Genomic DNA, 17,174 nt, shown 5'->3' with positions numbered 1-17,174 from the left:
AAGCCGCTTTCTCGAAATTTCGCCAAGTCCACGCACGGGTCACGGGACCTCACTCGCGCTTGGTCTCCTTCCGTCATGGTCGGTGGTTTAGTCCGTGCTTGCGCGCTATCAAGGGATTCATGAACGGCGACAGGCTGCTCAACAATCGCAAGGCATTCAGACGCTGCTTGAGGCAGAGAAAGAGGCTGCAAAGATCATCGCGCAAGCTCGCCAGTGTGCGTCCTGATGAATGCGCAGCGCTACGCAGGTATTCACCGCCAGAATGTACCCCCAGATCGGGTCCAGAAGCTGAAAGATGCGCGCTCGGAGGCGCTGAAAGAGATTGAGGAGTATAAGAAGGCTAAGGAGCAGGAGTTCAAGGCTTTCGAATCTTCGGTACGCTATGCATTTCCGTCTGCTTATACGACTCACCAACGCATCGCGTCAAGCACGCCGGCGTGAACCAAGAAGCGCAAGCCGCTGTGGACAAGGAAACCGAAGCCAAGCTCCAGTCCATCACCAGCTCTTATGAGGCCCAGAAAGACGCGGTAGTAAAGAAGCTGTTGGACCGCGTCGTCCTAGTCAAGCCTGAACTTCACCGTAACCTCAAGAAAGCCGGTCAATAGAGGACACTGCGTCAAATACATGTATGAATTTTGCAAGAATGACAGGTGAAGGGTATGTGAAATAATGCAGAGTAATATGTCCTGTCCGTTATGTTCGTTGCGAAATCGCTGCCAGTAACAGTCTGGTATGATTTACTTTTGTTCAGGCTCGTGGCGCTCATCACCAAGCCAAGACAACCCCATTGGAAAACCTGGTTTACCATATAAATGTTAGTTCCCCGGATTAGTTTGCGATAACACTGTTCAACCCGAGGTCCGCAAACTGCTCACCCTGGGTACTCGCACCTGGCTGTCGAGGATTTTGGGGTTGCGAACCCGGGGGCTCCTGCCTTTGACTGGGCCTTGGGCTTACGGTGAGAAGACCGCTATCTCTAAGCGATGGCAACGACGGCCGCGTCACATTGATAGGTTCAATCGGGACAGCTCCACGCCTCGAATGGAGCTGCTGCTCCATCGCGCTCATGCCTCCTCGTACGCGCCCTACGTCCGCATCTCTGCTCGACGAGGGCCCAGCAATCGGCGGCATTGAAGTACCCCGATGCGGACGTGGCGCAAGAGTTGATTCCCGGCGGCCCTGTCCGCCACCGTATTGAGCAGCCGCCGGGTTGATGAGGGACGGATCCAAATGCGGCGCTGGATGGGGCTGGGGTAGCTCGGTCTGCCCTGCGCGGCCAGACTCGTCTAGCTGAGACTGCCGATGCATGGACGCGGCCAGCGCGTCGATTTTGAGCTCCCAAAGCTCCTGGAAGTGCGCCGACCATTGGGCCAATATGGGATGGTTCTCGCCGTAATATTGACTCAGCGACTGCGGGAATGGCAAATCGAGTCAGCGATTCATTCGGAGGATGACGAGGGAGGAACGCTCACCCATAACGCGAAAGCCACTGACGCGGGGATGGGATCGGGCGTGAGCGCCGACTGGTAAGTGGAGAAAGGGGGGCGCGGACTCACGTAAGACGCTGTTTCGCGCGCGCTGGCCGACTGCGTTGATTATGGTGAAGATTTGGTCGACGGCCCATTGGGTGATTGGGACTGGCGTGTGCCTGCGGAAAGCCTGTCGGGTTTGTTTGTGGTCTGCATTGCTTCGCGCGACGATCTGGGAACGTGACATACGATGTCCAGGCTGATCACGCAGGATGCGTGCATGACATGCATGAGACAGTAACACCAGGCGCCGCCGTTGGAGCCCGTCTCGAACATCGCCATTTGCATCTGTAGATTCTCGTTGGAGTAGACGAGGTTGAGTGGGACCGAAGCAGCCCATGCCTATCACAATCGGACTATCAGCAAGTCGTGCGCGGCGAGGATGAACGTGTATGTACTTCAACCGCCTGCCGTCCCATTGCTAACGCCCCCTGCGTAGTCCGAGGATCCCTCGCGCCTATCGCATGACGGTATAGGCATCTAGATCGGCGTTATTGAAGTATCGGCTCACCGCTGAGTTCCCGGAGGTCATGCTCCAGTCTCCACTTGATATGGACGATGCGAAGCAAATGCCCAAATTCAGAACATTGTTGTTGATTCGGTGTGGGCAATGTATCGAGGTATTCTTCCGCGCATCAATGCCGGCATCACTTGAAATAGGCTCATAAAAGCTTACCTGGTAATGCAGTGCTCGCGAAATCAAACGAGGTCTCGTCAACCGGTAACGGGATGTGCGTGCGCCTGCTGAAATCCGGAGTCGGCGCCTTGATGTAGATGAACGCCAGGAGGTCCAGTAAATATATGAGCCAGAAGGTGCGGCGGCCCAATTCGATCTCTAGAGGATCGCCGTTAGACTGATTATCGGGTCGCTCTTCGAGAAAACCCAACGAGTCAAGGATGTGCATTGCCAGCGCTGTTGATGATCGTAAGAAAACGGCTTGCGTTCGGATCTATTGCTGAGCAAGTTACTGTGATATTTGCGTCCGGCGAGGAAGTCAGGGTGCGAGACATAGGTGTGCATCTCCAGAAGGCAGAGCGCCTGGGCTGTAGCCAGATTGCTTTCGACGATGAGTCGACCCTCGTCGTCGAACATCATCGTCTTCGCATCCCGTGCAAATTGGCGGCCCGCGCACCGCGGAGGGTTCGTCCGCACCGCGGGGTGCTTGGAGTGGATAGATGCCAGCGCCAGGATGGCCAGCAGTAGATAGTGTGGCACACTGCCGCGCCGCAAAGACTCATCGAACGACGGTCGATGAATGATGAGGCATTGCGGATGACTATGAGCGAAGAACACTGTTCACCGCCGTTTGCATCAGCCCACTCATCCTTGCGCCACGCCAGAAGAGGACTCACAGTTGATGAGCTCTCGAGCGAGAGACGGATGAATGCCCGAGGAGTGGTTGTGCGGCCCGGCGACTTGCTTGTCGCTCCCGTGATAAGGCTTGCGCCCCGCATGCTCCGTACCTGGGGGCGAAGTATCAGTCGGGCGTGAGGTGCCCCTTTGCTTTTTAGCAGACCCTGGACCAGGCCCCGGGATGCCCATGGGCGAGGCGGATGAGGCAGGAGTCGCGGTTATCGGCGACGTGCTGGCACCGGATGGCCCAGGCACGGCCTCGCGCCCTAGAGGCCGGCCAAAGGGCGCTGAAACGGGCGCGCCCGACGCGTCCGTATATACGCACTCCTTGGAAGCAAAATAGCTGTCGTATCGATCGTGTTAGAAGACGATTCGCAGGCGATTCGTCGGCACTATCGCACCAGTTTCCGCAAGGTTCTAAATAACTATCATATGAAGACCGGCCTAGGCATTAGCGATCACAGATCAGGGCGCACCATATCCGTCGCAGCGTCTTTTGCTCTTGTGACAAGCGTTGCAGGCCTAGGTGCCGGGCCATGGTGTGAGTGTGTTTGCGAGCTCCCGGTAGCCGCCTACCTTCGCAAGCCGTTTTCGCTTGGGAACCCGGAAGGAGGCATCGCTCGTATTGATACCGAGGTCAAGCGACACTGCTGACCGACTCGACCATGCCGGAGCGGTCTCGGGCTGGCGCACGACGTCGCGGACAGCCGCTGGAGAGCTGCGCGAAGTGCGAGCGGCCTCTGTAGGCGGGTCTCGAGGGGGATCCATGTCGGCCAGTAGTGGCGCACAGCCCGAGGTTCTTGTACGCGGGCGAAGGCGAAGGAAAATTAGGTGCCAGCAAATCTCCCACCCCACCGTGTTCACCTCGTCCTGGATATCTCTGCCAGATTGGATATCGCCGGCGGTCCGCAAGGCGTTCCAGCCGCCGGGACGCGCACTCCGGGTATCTCTCTCGAATCACTGTGCCCGCATTCGAAGCGAAGCCAATCGGGCGATTCAGGTGCTCACTCGTTCGCAATCTGTCGAATTGTACGGAGGCGCTCGTATCTCCGCGCAGAGTGTCGTTGAGTTACGCTCCCGGCAAGGAGCCTAGTCAAGCCACTGCCGAGTTGTAAATACCTTATATGGTAATTCCCCTTCTCCAATTACATATTTCGCCAGGCGTACGAGCGACTACTACTCCATCGTTCTGGCCACGAAGCCTTCAGTTGGCACCATGCTATGCACATAGTACCACCGCGGCGCCGGCGGTCGGAGATCGGCCAGGGTATTAACGCACATTATGACGCCAGAGCGGGCACCACCGGTAATCCAGAGAGTCACCGCGTAGTGCACATCAACGTGAATAATCAAGCGAGCGCAAGCAGGTGCAAGCTTATCGGAGCTAATTGATTCTAGCTGCGGGGGTTGTGGAGCGCACACCTGTCCTCGCAGCGTTCATTCGGATGGCTTCGTGTGGGGATCTCGGGTAGCGAGGGTCGCAAACCTGCAGAATCTTCTCTGCCCATCTTTCCGCCGGCTTGCCGCAGGGGGGCCATCGTTCGCTCGCTCGCCAGGAACTTTTTACCCCCCATTTTGGATCCTGTTCTCAGAGACCAGCGATCTGCGCCGACACATCTCGGTTTACCATTTATAGCCATATTGTCGATGAACCGCCAATCAGTACATACGCGACCGCAGGGCAATGACGCCATAGGTGCAGCGTACATATGGACCCTGGACGGCGCGTGCCAAGGCCATTAGTGAACCGAAAATCGACCAGAAAATCGGTGCTTCGCTCCAAAAAGAATCGTGCATGATCTGCAAGGTGGTGGCGCATCAGCCCCCCCGCCCCCCCCACACGAGGCTCAGCAAGGAGAAGGTTGCGCGTGTGCCGTTGGCTCGCAAAAGGATCAAGGGTACTAGCTAAGATAGAACCGATCGAAGCGCAAGTAATTCTCTGATCCAAAAACGCGCAACAGACATGAACGCGCTCGCACCTTTTCATAGCTCTTTTTACATGCGTGCCGACGTGCCTGTCCTTCCTGTGCTGCGGCTTCTGTAAGAATCCGTCGGCCGACAGACTTGACACGCCGTTCGGAGAGGATGTACCCGGATCCATCTATATTGCACTCACAGCGCCAAGAGACTTTTCGACATACGAGAGGTGAACGAAGTCAAATGACCTGCGCGCACAGCCTGCGTAGGCCCGGATGCATTGCGAGATCTGCCGTCACGATAACTTCGTATCTCGAAAAACAAATGCCCTTGTCTTGCGACACGAGGTCCGTTTCCTGGCGATAACGTGAAGCGAATCGCCTCCTGACAAGAAAGGTCCTGGGGATGGAACCTCGTCCGAATTGGGAAGGTAACAACCTGTAACAACTCGACGACATCGGATATCGGATAAGTACGATAGACACCCCCTGCGTCGTGAACGCCCCGACACGTGGATCGTGTCAAGCAAGCGGAGATGCCTCGTCTCGCGGATATCTGTCGGGGTCGGTGTTTTTAGCATAACGTGCCTACCGACATGGCCGAGCGCAGAGGAGAGGGTATTCTGGAAGGGGTAAAGGGTCATTTTCCCGATTCGTCGATTATGCTTACGCGAATATGCCTCAAGAGTTGCATGAATCGGCAGTTGTTGAAACAAGTTATCCTGCAGTGTTCTCATCCACGAGGCGCATGTCAAATGCTACTCACGCGCGGGTCTCACCGGCCTGGGGATTCTTAGCCGTGTGAGTGAAGGTGGCGCTCAATGGGCGACGATCCGGTAGCTCCAAGCACGCTGCGTAGTCCCTCCGAGGAGTCTTTCATAGCGATGAGAACGTTGGCAAGCAAAGCTACAGGGGTGCAAGCAAGGGGGAACAAGATGACTGGAAAGGCGCGGTTCCGAAAGAAGCGAGCACAAGCAACGCTTCTTCGATGGAGTGGGATTTTGACGTAATGACATCCCACGGTTTCGGAAGGTCCCACCACAATTAGCGCCGGTAAGGTAGCCGATCGTGTACAACCAATCCCTCCTGCTTCTTGACATAATATCCAGAGGGAATTTGATACCTTCGTCGGGGCTGCACCAAAGACCGAGCTTCCTTGTGATAACCTTTGCGGACAGGCCCAAATAAGTCCATGTGGACCTGCCGATGCTCGGTCGTGCGGTGTTACAAATCCGGTCTGGAGCGGGAGGTTACTTCTTCTGCTTGCCCTTCTTCTTTGCGTTGGAGCGGCTCGGTGTCGACGGCGCCAGTTCGATGCTGCCCCCAGCCATTTCTGCTCCAATACCCTCGCTCTCCTCGATCTTCGTCTTCGCGTCCAGGAAGAACATCACGTCCCTTAGTTGATCTTCTAACTCCGTGATCTGTGCCTTCAGCGCCACCTTCTCCTCCTCAGCGTCGCGTAGTTGGTCCTTCAAGCGAGATATATTTCCCATCAATCCGCTCGTGACGGCCTTCTCCTCCTTCAGCTCCCTGTCCAACCTCCTGGCCAGCTCGGATACTTTATCCAACTTCCTCTCCGCACGCTCCTTCTCGCGCTCGATCGCGCCCAACCGCTCCTCCTCTTCCTCCCTCCTCCTTCGCTCCTCATCTGCGAAGTTTGTACGAAGGCGATCGAGGTCGCCTCGCAGCTCCTCCATCGCGCGCCGCATATCCGCCATCTCCCGCACCTGCGCCGACTTCTGGCTCTCGTAATACTCGCGCTGAGAGTCAAGCTGGGACGTGAGCAGGTACGAGTACTCGATCCCGATCGCCTCAATCTTCTCCGCGCTCAGGGCGTCCGCGGGCCCTGGCCCTGCTCCACTGGCCGACCCGTCGCGCATCGCCGCGCCGCTCATGCTCGCGCTGGGCAGTTCGACGAGCTTGCCGTCGGCCTTGTTCTGGATCAGCCGGTGCACGTAGCCGTCCCCGGCGTAGTCCCACACGCGCTGCGTCTCGAGCTCGAGCGCGTATAAGTGCGTCGTCCGCTGGTAGTGTGCCTGGGCGTGTGCGCGGCCGTACCGGCCGCAGCCGATGTTCCCGCAGATCAGGCAAATCCAGAGGTTGGTCGTGGACGCGCAGTCGAAGCAGGTGGAGGTGGAAGTTGATGGAGGCGTGAACGGTGCCGGCCGGCGCGAGGTCGATGATACCGGGTGCGACGAAAGTAGAGTCTGGGAGTATCGACACACCGGGCAACTGGGGTGGTAAGGTGTGTATTAGTTTCATGTTCTCACCAAGACCGGCGCGTAGGACGTACCGGCTGTCTCCCCACTTGCTGAGACAGGAACAATGGAAAGTGTGAGAACATGGTACCGTCACCAGGCCGGTGACGGCAGAGTCCATGCGCTCCAAGCACACAGGACATGTCGGCAGCTCGTACGCGGAACCTTCTGCTAGTCGAGAGATTGCCACAGATGTCGAGTCCTCGGGGTCAATGATGACTGATGACACATGAACGACGTGGCAAATTTCAGGCTATAAAGAAGGTTAATGAGCAAGCGTCACATACGGGTGGCGGTTGGGGGAATCATACCTCCATCGAGTTGAAAGCCTTCCCATTGTACGCTTCCGCGAACTCGGCCGCGTCGGACGCCTTTCGGAACTTGATGACGGTGATAGATCGGTTCGGCGCTGAGTCTCTAGGAGCATCAGTGTAAGGACACCCGTATTATCACAGCGTTCATATCGCACACCTTATCATCCTCAGGTGTGTGATCCCGTCAGCGGCCGGCGCGACGAATGCCAGGAAGTCTGATGGGTTCATCCACGAAGGTACAGCAAGAACGCCAAGCATGACCCCGTCAACGTCAGCATTTCCGATTGCGCTGGATGGTAAGGCGGGAAATTCTTGATCCCGAACGGTGTGTGGAGGAGCAGAATCGCGGTACACGTGTACGACGCCTTCCGGCAGGTAGGTGGTTCCGCACTTCGAACGGGAGCGTTCGATGAAGCTTGCCGTAGCGGTACCTATGTGCGTAGTTCGTCATGAGTAGATGGAGTGCTACGAATAGAAGGGGGACGTCACCTCGTGTAGGCTGTCGTTGCCGCTCTTTCCCGCTCACAGACGTCTTGCGTTGTTGAACGTCTGATGACTGATCGATGTCCATCCAGTCAATACTGATGGGACCTAGCCTGTAGTCCGTACCGCTCTCGAAGGTATCCTCTCGCCCTTGTGAACGAGGTAGCTTGCTGTGTGACGGTAGAGTTTGGAAGATCGATTCGGGTACGATTACGTTGTCCGACTGAGAGTGAGATGCTTGAGACTTATTGAATGCAATCCGGATGTGATATCCGAGCATAATCCAATGAATATTCAGCCGCAATGGCCAGTACGCAGTCCGAGTGACTCGGAGATGGAAGTCGCCGTCAGAGAAGGAGAGGTCCCATAATAGGCGCGCACTGACGTCATCATATCACAAAGCGCCGAAGCGGTCACCCTACACGTGCCGCCGCTAGGGTTTGCTTCTGACCATCTGGACGATCTAACGCATGGCGTAGAAACCTACGCTCGATCCCAACTTGTATCGAACATGTTCACGAGAACATTCGTCAAAGCCGCGAAGAACTCTCTGGCAACACCTGCGACCCACTCGCCGTACATCTCCCTCACGGAGCCACTTACACGTGCATCACTGGCGTCACTGAGGCGGGCGTTGGCCTCCAAATTCTCTGCGCAGGAGTGGGAGGTGAACGCTCACGAGAAACACGCAGCTGTGTGTGTACAGTCTTGGAGTCCATAATCTCCCAGCTGTAACCTGGCTTTCCCAGGTGTTGATTCCGCTATGCAACGTCAACGGCGTTCCGGGAGTGTTGCTCGAAGTTCGGGGCCAGCTAAGGTACAACACCTTCCGTCCGACGTCATTCTGCATCATCACCAAAGACTAACGCAGGCATCACTCGGGCGAAGTGAGGTAAGCATACCGCCACGAGGACGCCCTGCTGCGCCGTGCTGCATGGCTAATAAGCCCCGGTCATCTTGCATAGCTTTCCTGGTGGGAAAGTAGACGACGTATGATGTCTTTCACTTTCAATTTCATTCCGGTATTTTTCCTGACGACAGTCCATAGACGGACGACGGCTTTCTATCAGCCGCTCTTCGTGAGACGCACGAGGAGATTGGGGTTCGGCCGAGCCAGGTAGAGATCCTCGGCCAGATAGGACCGCCCACCACGTCTCTGGGCAAGCTGCGAGTTTGGCCATACGTCGTGAGCTGCGCGCAAAGCCGAAGCTGCTTCTGCAATCTAGCTTCTCATCGTATTTCATCTTCAGGGCTTCATAAACTTTGCGCACTCGCATGAGGCCAGTGCAATGACAAGCGACGATGCGAGGCCGCCGGCATACCAGGACGATACGCCGCTTCCTTCGCTCGTATTGTCTAAACTCGCCGTGTCGCGTGAAGAGGTCGCAGAAATATTTCATGTCCCGTTATCAGTTCTCTGTCATCGCGATCGGTTGAACCCATCACTCTTCCGGTGCGTGTGATGATCATGGCCTCGCTCCTTGCTTACCGGGGGTCTTCTGCGGTGCCTAGGGGCATAACGCCGTACTGGTGTGTAGACGTGACCAACCTGGTGCTTACCCGGAGCGCGTGGAAGAGCGACCCTCTGGAGCGCGACGAGATTGGTTCTGGGCGTGAAGATAGACTTGAGGTGAGCGAGACATGCGCTGCGCTGCCAGCATCCACGAAGTTGACCGTACTTGCTAACCGTTTCGTCCGTTTCGTAGATATGGGGCCTCACAGGATGGTGCGTGTGCAGCGGCGGGCTCCCTTGCGCTTCTTCTTCTTGATGGGCGGGCGATCGCGAGGGCGCGCTTGCCGAGATCAGCCCCCCATTCTCCCAGCCTAATTATGGCCTCCTGTTCCATGAACAGTTCATCCGCATTTAACCCGAGCTTGTCGATTCTTCGGCCCTTTCCTCCTTCCAGGCTGTTGGCTCGCCTGTTCATCTGGGATTCCGCGGAGTTGGGAGGATTTAATCGGCGATGCTTATCCGCAGCGCACTGATCAAAACGCTTCCTACAGGTACATGAATGTGTTTCTCAAAGCCCTTGAAGTGTATAGATAGACCAGCGATGTCTGCTCATAAGGCGACATTACTTCTCAAATATCGGTTCCTCACATATGGAAGACAAGAACGGCCTTTCACACCGGCAGCTCTTAGATCCACAAGTTTCATCTCCACGCTCATACCATCTTACGCGGTATAATTACCCCAACGCTAGGCACAGATATCGGCGTTGCGAGTTGTTGTACATATTAGAACTTGACTATGGATACAAACAAACTGTGCTAAGATACGCAGGCTGCTCGTCAGGTGAAAACAGCTCAAGACGAGGGAGGCGCGACTTGACCGAAGTCGAGCTTTCTGGCGATGATCCGACTCTTGGCCTGGTCTGCGGAGCTCATCTTGCGTTTGAGCTTGTTGGGCGGATTCGCCTTCACGCCGGGCCCAGACCCGGCGGGCTCAACGTTCCCGTCGACCTCCTCCAGCGGCCGCGAGGACTGGGCGGTGCTGATCTTCGGCAGCTTTGAGGGGTGCGTGGGGTACGGCAAGGCGAAGAAGTACGGGTGGCTAAGCGCCTGTCAAAGCGAGGAGCGAATAAGATGATCATTCGTACACCGTGGGATGCCGGCGTTATACTAGGGACGAGCTTACCTGTTTCGCGCTGATACGCTTCCGCGGTTCGTATACCATGCATTTGCCGAGGAGGTTGAGGCAGTCGGCGCTGGCTGCGGTGAAGAGATCGCGCAGGGACGTTTTCGGGAATTGGCCTACTGGCACGTAATCTGGAAGTTTGGTGTGGCCCTGCGTTCGTCGTCAGCACGTTATATCATTCGTACGGGGAGTAAGACATGCCGGCCAGTCTTCCTCAGTCGGGGTACCTAGGGCGCGCAAGATGGTCTTCAACTGGTCCATGTCGCTCTCGCCGGGTAAATACGGCGTTCGGAGCATGAGCTCGGCAAAGATGCACCCTATGGACCACATGTCGACGGCTGAGCTATAATAGCGACACCCGAAGAGCAGCTCTGGCGGCCGATACCATCTAAGCGACGGCTTCCGTCAGCCTGAGCGAGGTGCGTCGTTGGTTGACGAACATTGACTTACCGAGTGATGACCTGGCACGTCATTTTGTAGCCTGGGTCCGCGAAATCTCTCGCAAGACCAAAATCAGCAACCTTGAGCTGACCGTCGGCGGCGATGAGCAAGTTGTTGGGCTTGAGATCCTGCACCGCCAATCAGCCTTCAGTCAGACGCAGTGATACGCTGGGCCGTGAGGTCCTCACTCGATGTAAGACGAAGTTTCGGTGGCAGAACTCTATACCACGGAAAGTCATTGCCATCCAACTCTTGATGTCGGCGGGAAGGAAGACGAGAGAGCGATCTTTTATTATCATCTCAAGGTCGGATTCCAAGAACTCGAGTACAAGGTTGAGGTTGGCTTTGTTGGAGAACACGTCTAAGAGCTGAAGAAGTCATCCAGGTTAGCAGGTCTCTGAGGAGTCCATATGGGCAGGATTGATGCTTACCTCGATAACATTCTGATGTTTCAGCTCTCGTAGGTATTTGACTTCACGGATGGCGGACATGTCTAGTCCATCCTTGAATTGACCGACTTTGATCTTCTTGATGGCCACCTTTCTACCTGTTGCCGCTTCTTTCCCTACGTGTTGTATGCTATTGGCGACTGTGCTGCGTGACGGGTTCAAGAGGAGGGGCGTACCCTGGTATACAACGGCATAGGTACCTTCTCCAACCTTCCTCTCCTTTATCCTACGTTGCAATTGGAGCAATGCAAGCAAGCTGCGAACTGATACACGTACCATCGTTTCTGGCGTTCCGAGTTTGCCTTCTCCACTGCATCCATATCTTGTGCGCGTGTGCACCTGCTCGAAGCCTGAGCGGAGGGTAGGTCTGTTCAGACACCGAAAATCAGGACGCCGCGGCACCCAGCATCCGCCTCAGGTATGATTGCTTAGGAAACTATAGCGTCACCAAGTATAAGTTGGTCGGGGTCCAAGGAGCAGTGTCTGAGAGACGGGAGGATGAGAGCGGCTCTGACTCTGAGGGCGTCTGGGCCGCGTCCTCTCTTTCTCTCTCCCATCGCGTTTTGCCAGGGCAGACAACACCTCTTACAAGATACTCTTACGACGGATGACGACCTCTGATCTAAGTGTATCGCTCGAACCTCATCTAGTGCATGCGCTACAACCGCTTGTGCCGCTACTCCCTGGTGCAACTGCCACCAAGCTGCGTGCGCTGCTCAAGGATGTGACCAACTTATCGCACGACGAACAAGGAGAACCTGGATCTCTGCGAACCAAGACGATTCCGTACGCCCTGCTTGCTTCCATTTCGCAGTGGACGCGTTCCAGCGATGGTCGCGCTGCCCTCGCGGGGCACGAGCCTCCATTGGATCCTCGTGCGTACGAGATGATCGCACTTCTCGCCGGCGCGCGCACCTCTCCCGACAAAACCTTTCCGAAGTTCGTCCCTAAGGAACGGGAAGAAATGGAGCGGATGAAACGTGCGACGAACGACAGGAAGGTCATTACTGCCCTCTTGAACGCTCTTCTGAGCATCCTTGGCTGCGGTTTCGCCACATGGTATGCTGCGCGAACGCTGCGGTGGCGAGAGGAATGGGTGAGAGCTATTCCTACCTGACATGAAGCACCAACCGCGATCTGATATGCGAACTTGCACGTAGAGAGTGCTGCTTGCGCTCCTCGTCGCCACAGTTGTGGCCATTTCCGAGGCCGTCTTGTACATCATTTGGCAGGCACGCCGTAATGGCAAACTTCGGCCTATTGTACCACCCCAAACGACAGTTGTTGTGCATAAAGAAGTCGAGGCGGACGTCACTCCACACGAGAATAGTGAGCCGATCCCTACATTGGAGAAAGAGGCCACTCTCCGCCAGCGTAGAGTCATTCTCGGGCCTCCAGATGATTCCAGCGAATAGAGTTTTCTCCCCGGCACCAATCTGTTTGTGCTAGCAGCGACGACTCGAAAGTCAGTGCACTCATAAGGACTCGTGAACACGTGACGTACGCGACTCGTCGCGCCTTCCGGCGCCGGCGGCGACGCGGCCTCCCATCGCGAATACAATCCGCGGGTTTCACGGGTATAGCCAACGTACCGCAGGACTCTTCCTTAGCATCTGTTGAGTCAGTTGTATGTCATCTTATCAACGTATTATGTTGGGCTTCATCACGGCTGGGAAGGCGTATGCGCATGCGTCAGCATAATCTGCCGTGGGCCAGTTCCGCGTGCATATAACCCCTCTATGCCTCCTTCTGCACGACTCGGTCCTTCTGTTCATGGTGTATCGTACCAGCGGTGTTCTCGGCTTATATTCCTTTTAGTACTCAAACGACATAGATGGAGCCCCAAGTGATCGTGATTCCAGAGGCATCGCCGCTCCAGGGGAAGTGAAGACATGGAACTCTTTCCTGCGCCGAGTGCAGAAGGTGCAGTGATTTGTGATGTAATGAAAGATCGATCACTAAAGCTTCCCCCAGACTCAAACTCAAGTGTGTATATTTAGTTAAGGCATGTCGGTATGCAGTTGACAGTGATTAACCTTCAGATGCTCCAGATCTTTTCCTTGCAAGCCGTAAGTTCATCCTCTACTAATCCTACCAGCACTTATATCTATGTAGCTGTGTTAAGAAAGGGTCCGTAACTCCGATGCGTGTATATTGGTTGAGGCTGAATCTGTCAATAAATGCAGAGCTATCTGTCCAGACGGGACCCTGACAACTGGCAAAGGGAACAGGTACGGAGGCGTGTCCTATCAACACATTCGGAGGCTGACAGGTTGACCTGCAGATTTGTCCTTGCCAGTACGGCTGCCCTGCATGAGAAGATAGTGACACTGTCAAATTGTGTGCGACAGCTAGAGGATGCTCTGATGTTTATGATCCACGGCATCATCTGCTGAGCAAGGAACTGCTTGAAATCAAGCGACCGTTGGAGAGGTCCAAGACTGAACCCATCATAGAAGCAACACAACCAAATACTGAGGATTTGATTGACGCATTTGGCTCGCTGTAAGCATATATAGCTTCTTTTTATGTCACCACGAGCTTAAAGCACACTACTGCGATGCAGGAGCATAAAAAATGGCAGCCAGTCTCGTTATCTTGGGCAGGCGGCCAACTCTTGGGTGAGCAGTGGTATATCCCACTTATTTTGGAGAGGCTCACTACAATTTGTCAGTCTCTGTTGGAGGTGAATAGATATGTTGGCACAGTTCAAGATCCGGAGAATTCACTCTGGGCATACAGAATGAGATTCCGCTCGACCAGGAAAAGATAGGCAACGAACAACACTACCTGTCGCGAAATGACCTACCCTGGCTCAGCCATTCATGGCTGTTCGGTAACGCCTCTTGTGATCACCTCCTAGATTATCATATCACCTCATCGTATAGCAGGTGCCGATTTGGGCCATGGTGTCGACATGGTGTGCTGGCAAATCCTGGGCCTTCTTCCCAAAGTAAACGAGACCCGTCGAATCAGCGACCAATATTACAAGCATGCTCGGTTCAAGTAAGTATGCACTATGATCCTTCATGTGCAGTGCGGAGCTGAGGGTACCAGACATAGGCCAGTATTGGAACCTGAATTCTATCACGAAATTCTACTGCGAATTTACGATGCCAATGCGGCGGTGGTCTGGGATGCGACAGACTCCCATCAACTGGCAGTGGTATGCATGATCTTGGCCATCGGATCCTTCCACGATTTGGGCAATGCCGACTATGCCAGTCATTTGAAGTACTGGTACCATCTAGGACGAGCCACTTTGTCACTTCACTGTGCTCTCGAGAATCCGTCAATACCGGGGATTCAGGCGTTGGTGAGTCCTGTTTCCTTGGTGCACAAACTTTAGCTCATCGGCATCAGTTTCTGATGTGCCATTGCATGATGTTCTTGAACGTGAACGCGCGATGGTCAGGTAAGGATATCCTTAGTCGTTGAATTCAATCCAGAGTTTGGCTTACTCTTGTACTAGTGATTGGTATTGTTGTCAAGCTAGCACAGAGTGTGAGTCTGCACATCCTGTTCCAGATGTGTTGCTGACAGGGCCGCAGATTGGTCTCCGTATGCTGGATCGCTTGTATGACGCACTGTCAGAACTGATTTAACGGCCTACAAGACCAGGAATCCCCAAAGTGGAAACTCACTCCTGAGGAGACTGATAGACGCTGGACTCTGATGTGGGAAATCCATGCGTTCAACCTCTGGCAGGTCCGTGACACGTTTAGCTTCGGGCCATACATCTGCATTAATGCACCACTATTTAGAGCACAGTGTTTGGCCGACTGCCTTCAATGTCATTACAGCATATAGGGACACCCTTGCCATCAGAAGTTATGCTGAACAATTCGGGCGGACAGGACTCTATCTGTGAGCTCCACTTCTGATTATAGCCGATCATAGCCTCCAAGCAAAAATATTGATGGTTCCTTAGTCTTTTGCTTTAAATATCAATTTAGCATACAGTGTCTCCACCCCATTCACAACGCGTGTTTTGGTGCTCAGTCACCAACTTACGCTTCCATTGAGTGTTACAATGAATGTCTCAGAAACCTCCAAATCCCGCAATCACTGTGCATCCCTGTATTCGATGGTATACACATGACTGGCACAGAAGATCTCCCTGAGATCAATCTGGTCCAAGGATATATGGCCATTTCTCTTTGCAAAATGAGTGAGTAAGCAAGATAGTAGATTTGTTGCGGCCCAAGTTGACGTGATTGATTCAGCCCTGTTTTATTTGCACAGAGGTGTCACGTGTCAATCCAGACCGACCTACGCCGATCCGCTCCGCCAATTGTCACCGATCTACGCCGATCTTCTCCGATCCGATCTCCAACTTTTCACTGACTTCTTTGCCGATGCCGATCCTGACTTTCCCGTTTCGGTCGAGGGCGGGATATGCCTATCACACGCCCTGGTGGTTCCAGATCTTGAACGGATTCAACTCCGACTTTCCTGTTTCCTGTTCCCTTTGTCTGACATCATAGCTTCCCTTTGTAGACTTTAGTTTCCCGTCGCTTGCGACGGATCTTTCGGTCCGATCTTTCCGCCTCTTCCGTAGATATGTTCCCTTTGTGTTCCATGCGTTATCTCTTGTCTCCGTATGTTCCCTTTGTGCGCTGAACGGTGCCTCCGATCTCCGGATGTCAGGGCACAGCTCCCACACTCGCCTCATCTCTCATTGTTCTCCTTTTCTGCTTCCGCTTCTGTCCCATTTCGTTTGTTTCCCCTAATACTTCCGTCTCCCTATTTGGTCACGCTCTCCCGCGCCCTCCTAGGCTTCCCGCGCCATCCTTTTGGCATCTCCCTATTCCGTTCCATCGCTCGGCGCTCCTAGGGCCTCCGCACCCCGCGCGGCCTTCCTAGGCCGCTCCACCGGTCACGTGTCGGGCGCCCGAGGACCCTCCCCTTCTCTCATTGGACCATCTTTCGTTGCGCTGATGGATTATTCAGCTACTATATAGTCGCCTGTTGCACCAGGGAGCAATCCAGACTTGTTCTCTCAGTTGCCTCCCTGCCTTGTGCGACAGGTATGTGTATTTTCCCTCGTATCTTCGTGTATATACTCAGTTGCCTCCCTGCCTTGTGCGACAGTGTCTCCACCGCCGTCCCGGGGGATCCGCGCCGCTCCTAGGAGCTCCAGCGCGTACTCTGACAGACTCTCCGACTTTTGCCATTGTTCTCTTTTATGCATATAAACCGTCGAACTGTACCGTAGATAGTCAGTTTGAATATCGACTAAGCTTTACTCTCTTCCTCCTGCGGACTCAGAGCGCGTAGCAGCCTAGCGCATGAGCTTAGGCTTGGTCCGCATCCGATCTCGACTCCACCAACGCTTCCGACTTATCGACTCCACGCCGACGCGTCTCCGACTCCGCTGTCAGAGCAGAAAGAGTGACGCTATCAGGGTAAAGATAGTGTCGACACTGTCCGCAGTGCAAGTTTGAAGGGGCTATAGATTCAGGTCAAATGAGTTGTTACTGGAGTTGTTTTGGGGTAGTGTAGGTCCGGCTTGATACAGTCAAAGTAGGTGAGAATAACGAGGTTCCAATCCTCAACTATTTCAGCCTCACTCTTAGGTACTTCAGTCAGATATACACTTAGTTCTCAAGAATCACACTGCTTTGTGACTGCTGAGAGGTCTGTGATTCAGTGGGGGGTCAGGTTCATACAGTTGGACAAGAGGGGCAGCCTCCTTATATACTACTACTAATTTCAAATTCAGAAGAGCGTTGCACCCTTAAAAAGAACAGGGTACCACCCTATTATTCTGTATTGCCATAAACTAGGGT

General features: G+C 54.5%; 7 protein-coding genes across 7 annotated transcripts; 3 read left to right on the top strand and 4 right to left on the bottom strand.

Annotated features, from left to right (window-relative positions):
* Nucleotides 1–75: 75 nt before the first annotated feature.
* Nucleotides 76–605, top strand: PUNSTDRAFT_116783 (V-type ATPase; the record flags this gene model as incomplete). Its single annotated transcript, XM_007388805.1, has 4 exons — nucleotides 76–78; nucleotides 134–215; nucleotides 275–375; nucleotides 429–605. The coding sequence occupies 4 exons, from the start codon at nucleotides 76–78 to the stop codon at nucleotides 603–605; spliced, it is 363 nt and encodes a 120-aa protein (XP_007388867.1).
* A 223-nt stretch (nucleotides 606–828) lies between these two features.
* On the bottom strand, nucleotides 829–3,651 carry PUNSTDRAFT_139113 (uncharacterized protein; the record flags this gene model as incomplete). The annotated part of the gene is made up of 12 exons (XM_007388804.1): nucleotides 829–1,410; nucleotides 1,473–1,489; nucleotides 1,557–1,659; nucleotides 1,719–1,871; nucleotides 1,928–1,986; nucleotides 2,041–2,154; nucleotides 2,206–2,442; nucleotides 2,499–2,822; nucleotides 2,883–3,226; nucleotides 3,285–3,300; nucleotides 3,360–3,405; nucleotides 3,460–3,651. 12 exons carry the CDS (start codon nucleotides 3,649–3,651, stop codon nucleotides 829–831), a joined length of 2,187 nt encoding a protein of 728 aa, XP_007388866.1.
* A 616-nt stretch (nucleotides 3,652–4,267) lies between these two features.
* Nucleotides 4,268–4,705, bottom strand: PUNSTDRAFT_123099 (uncharacterized protein; the record flags this gene model as incomplete). The annotated part of the gene is made up of 2 exons (XM_007388803.1): nucleotides 4,444–4,705; nucleotides 4,268–4,391 (listed from the first exon to the last, which is right to left on the bottom strand). Exons 1-2 carry the CDS (start codon nucleotides 4,590–4,592, stop codon nucleotides 4,268–4,270), a joined length of 273 nt encoding a protein of 90 aa, XP_007388865.1. The 5' UTR covers nucleotides 4,593–4,705.
* A 1,344-nt stretch (nucleotides 4,706–6,049) lies between these two features.
* PUNSTDRAFT_77495 (zf-UBP-domain-containing protein) lies at nucleotides 6,050–8,134 on the bottom strand (the record flags this gene model as incomplete). The annotated part of the gene is made up of 5 exons (XM_007388802.1): nucleotides 6,050–7,031; nucleotides 7,093–7,310; nucleotides 7,369–7,474; nucleotides 7,529–7,802; nucleotides 7,861–8,134. 5 exons carry the CDS (start codon nucleotides 8,132–8,134, stop codon nucleotides 6,050–6,052), a joined length of 1,854 nt encoding a protein of 617 aa, XP_007388864.1.
* A 192-nt stretch (nucleotides 8,135–8,326) lies between these two features.
* PUNSTDRAFT_128578 (uncharacterized protein) lies at nucleotides 8,327–9,988 on the top strand. The gene is made up of 8 exons (XM_007388801.1): nucleotides 8,327–8,548; nucleotides 8,604–8,671; nucleotides 8,726–8,746; nucleotides 8,820–8,844; nucleotides 8,903–9,040; nucleotides 9,105–9,307; nucleotides 9,367–9,484; nucleotides 9,561–9,988. The coding sequence occupies exons 1-8, from the start codon at nucleotides 8,366–8,368 to the stop codon at nucleotides 9,621–9,623; spliced, it is 819 nt and encodes a 272-aa protein (XP_007388863.1). The 5' UTR covers nucleotides 8,327–8,365; the 3' UTR covers nucleotides 9,624–9,988.
* Nucleotides 9,989–10,069: 81 nt separating this feature from the next.
* On the bottom strand, nucleotides 10,070–11,877 carry PUNSTDRAFT_123096 (CMGC/CDK/CDK7 protein kinase). Its single transcript, XM_007388800.1, has 8 exons — nucleotides 11,659–11,877; nucleotides 11,559–11,608; nucleotides 11,365–11,498; nucleotides 11,122–11,301; nucleotides 10,943–11,061; nucleotides 10,694–10,880; nucleotides 10,493–10,642; nucleotides 10,070–10,416 (listed from the first exon to the last, which is right to left on the bottom strand). The coding sequence occupies exons 1-8, from the start codon at nucleotides 11,700–11,702 to the stop codon at nucleotides 10,162–10,164; spliced, it is 1,119 nt and encodes a 372-aa protein (XP_007388862.1). The 5' UTR covers nucleotides 11,703–11,877; the 3' UTR covers nucleotides 10,070–10,161.
* Nucleotides 11,878–11,989: 112 nt separating this feature from the next.
* PUNSTDRAFT_77520 (uncharacterized protein) lies at nucleotides 11,990–12,797 on the top strand (the record flags this gene model as incomplete). The annotated part of the gene is made up of 2 exons (XM_007388799.1): nucleotides 11,990–12,478; nucleotides 12,543–12,797. 2 exons carry the CDS (start codon nucleotides 11,990–11,992, stop codon nucleotides 12,795–12,797), a joined length of 744 nt encoding a protein of 247 aa, XP_007388861.1.
* Nucleotides 12,798–17,174: the final 4,377 nt, after the last annotated feature.

This window comes from Punctularia strigosozonata (assembly GCF_000264995.1).
Source record: "Punctularia strigosozonata HHB-11173 SS5 unplaced genomic scaffold PUNSTscaffold_21, whole genome shotgun sequence".
Taxonomy (NCBI): domain Eukaryota; kingdom Fungi; phylum Basidiomycota; class Agaricomycetes; order Corticiales; family Punctulariaceae; genus Punctularia; species Punctularia strigosozonata.
Note: the sequence above shows the minus strand (reverse complement) of the source record. Positions and strands in the feature narration are given on the sequence as shown.

Bases quoted from the DNA above. Each gene is read 5' to 3' on its own strand.
- PUNSTDRAFT_128578 (XM_007388801.1), top strand. From the start codon at position 8,366: ATGTTCACGAGAACATTCGTCAAAGCCGCGAAGAACTCTCTGGCAACA. The intron at 8,549-8,603 runs GTGTGTGTACAG...TGGCTTTCCCAG, and splicing joins CTCACGAGAAACACGCAGCT to GTGTTGATTCCGCTATGCAA. The intron at 9,308-9,366 runs GTGCGTGTGATG...TGCGGTGCCTAG, and splicing joins TTGAACCCATCACTCTTCCG to GGGCATAACGCCGTACTGGT.
- PUNSTDRAFT_123096 (XM_007388800.1), bottom strand. From the start codon at position 11,702: ATGGATGCAGTGGAGAAGGCAAACTCGGAACGCCAGAAACGATG. The intron at 11,499-11,558 runs GTACGCCCCTCC...TACAACACGTAG, and splicing joins CTATGCCGTTGTATACCAGG to GGAAAGAAGCGGCAACAGGT. The intron at 11,062-11,121 runs GTGAGGACCTCA...TTGGCGGTGCAG, and splicing joins GAAACTTCGTCTTACATCGA to GATCTCAAGCCCAACAACTT.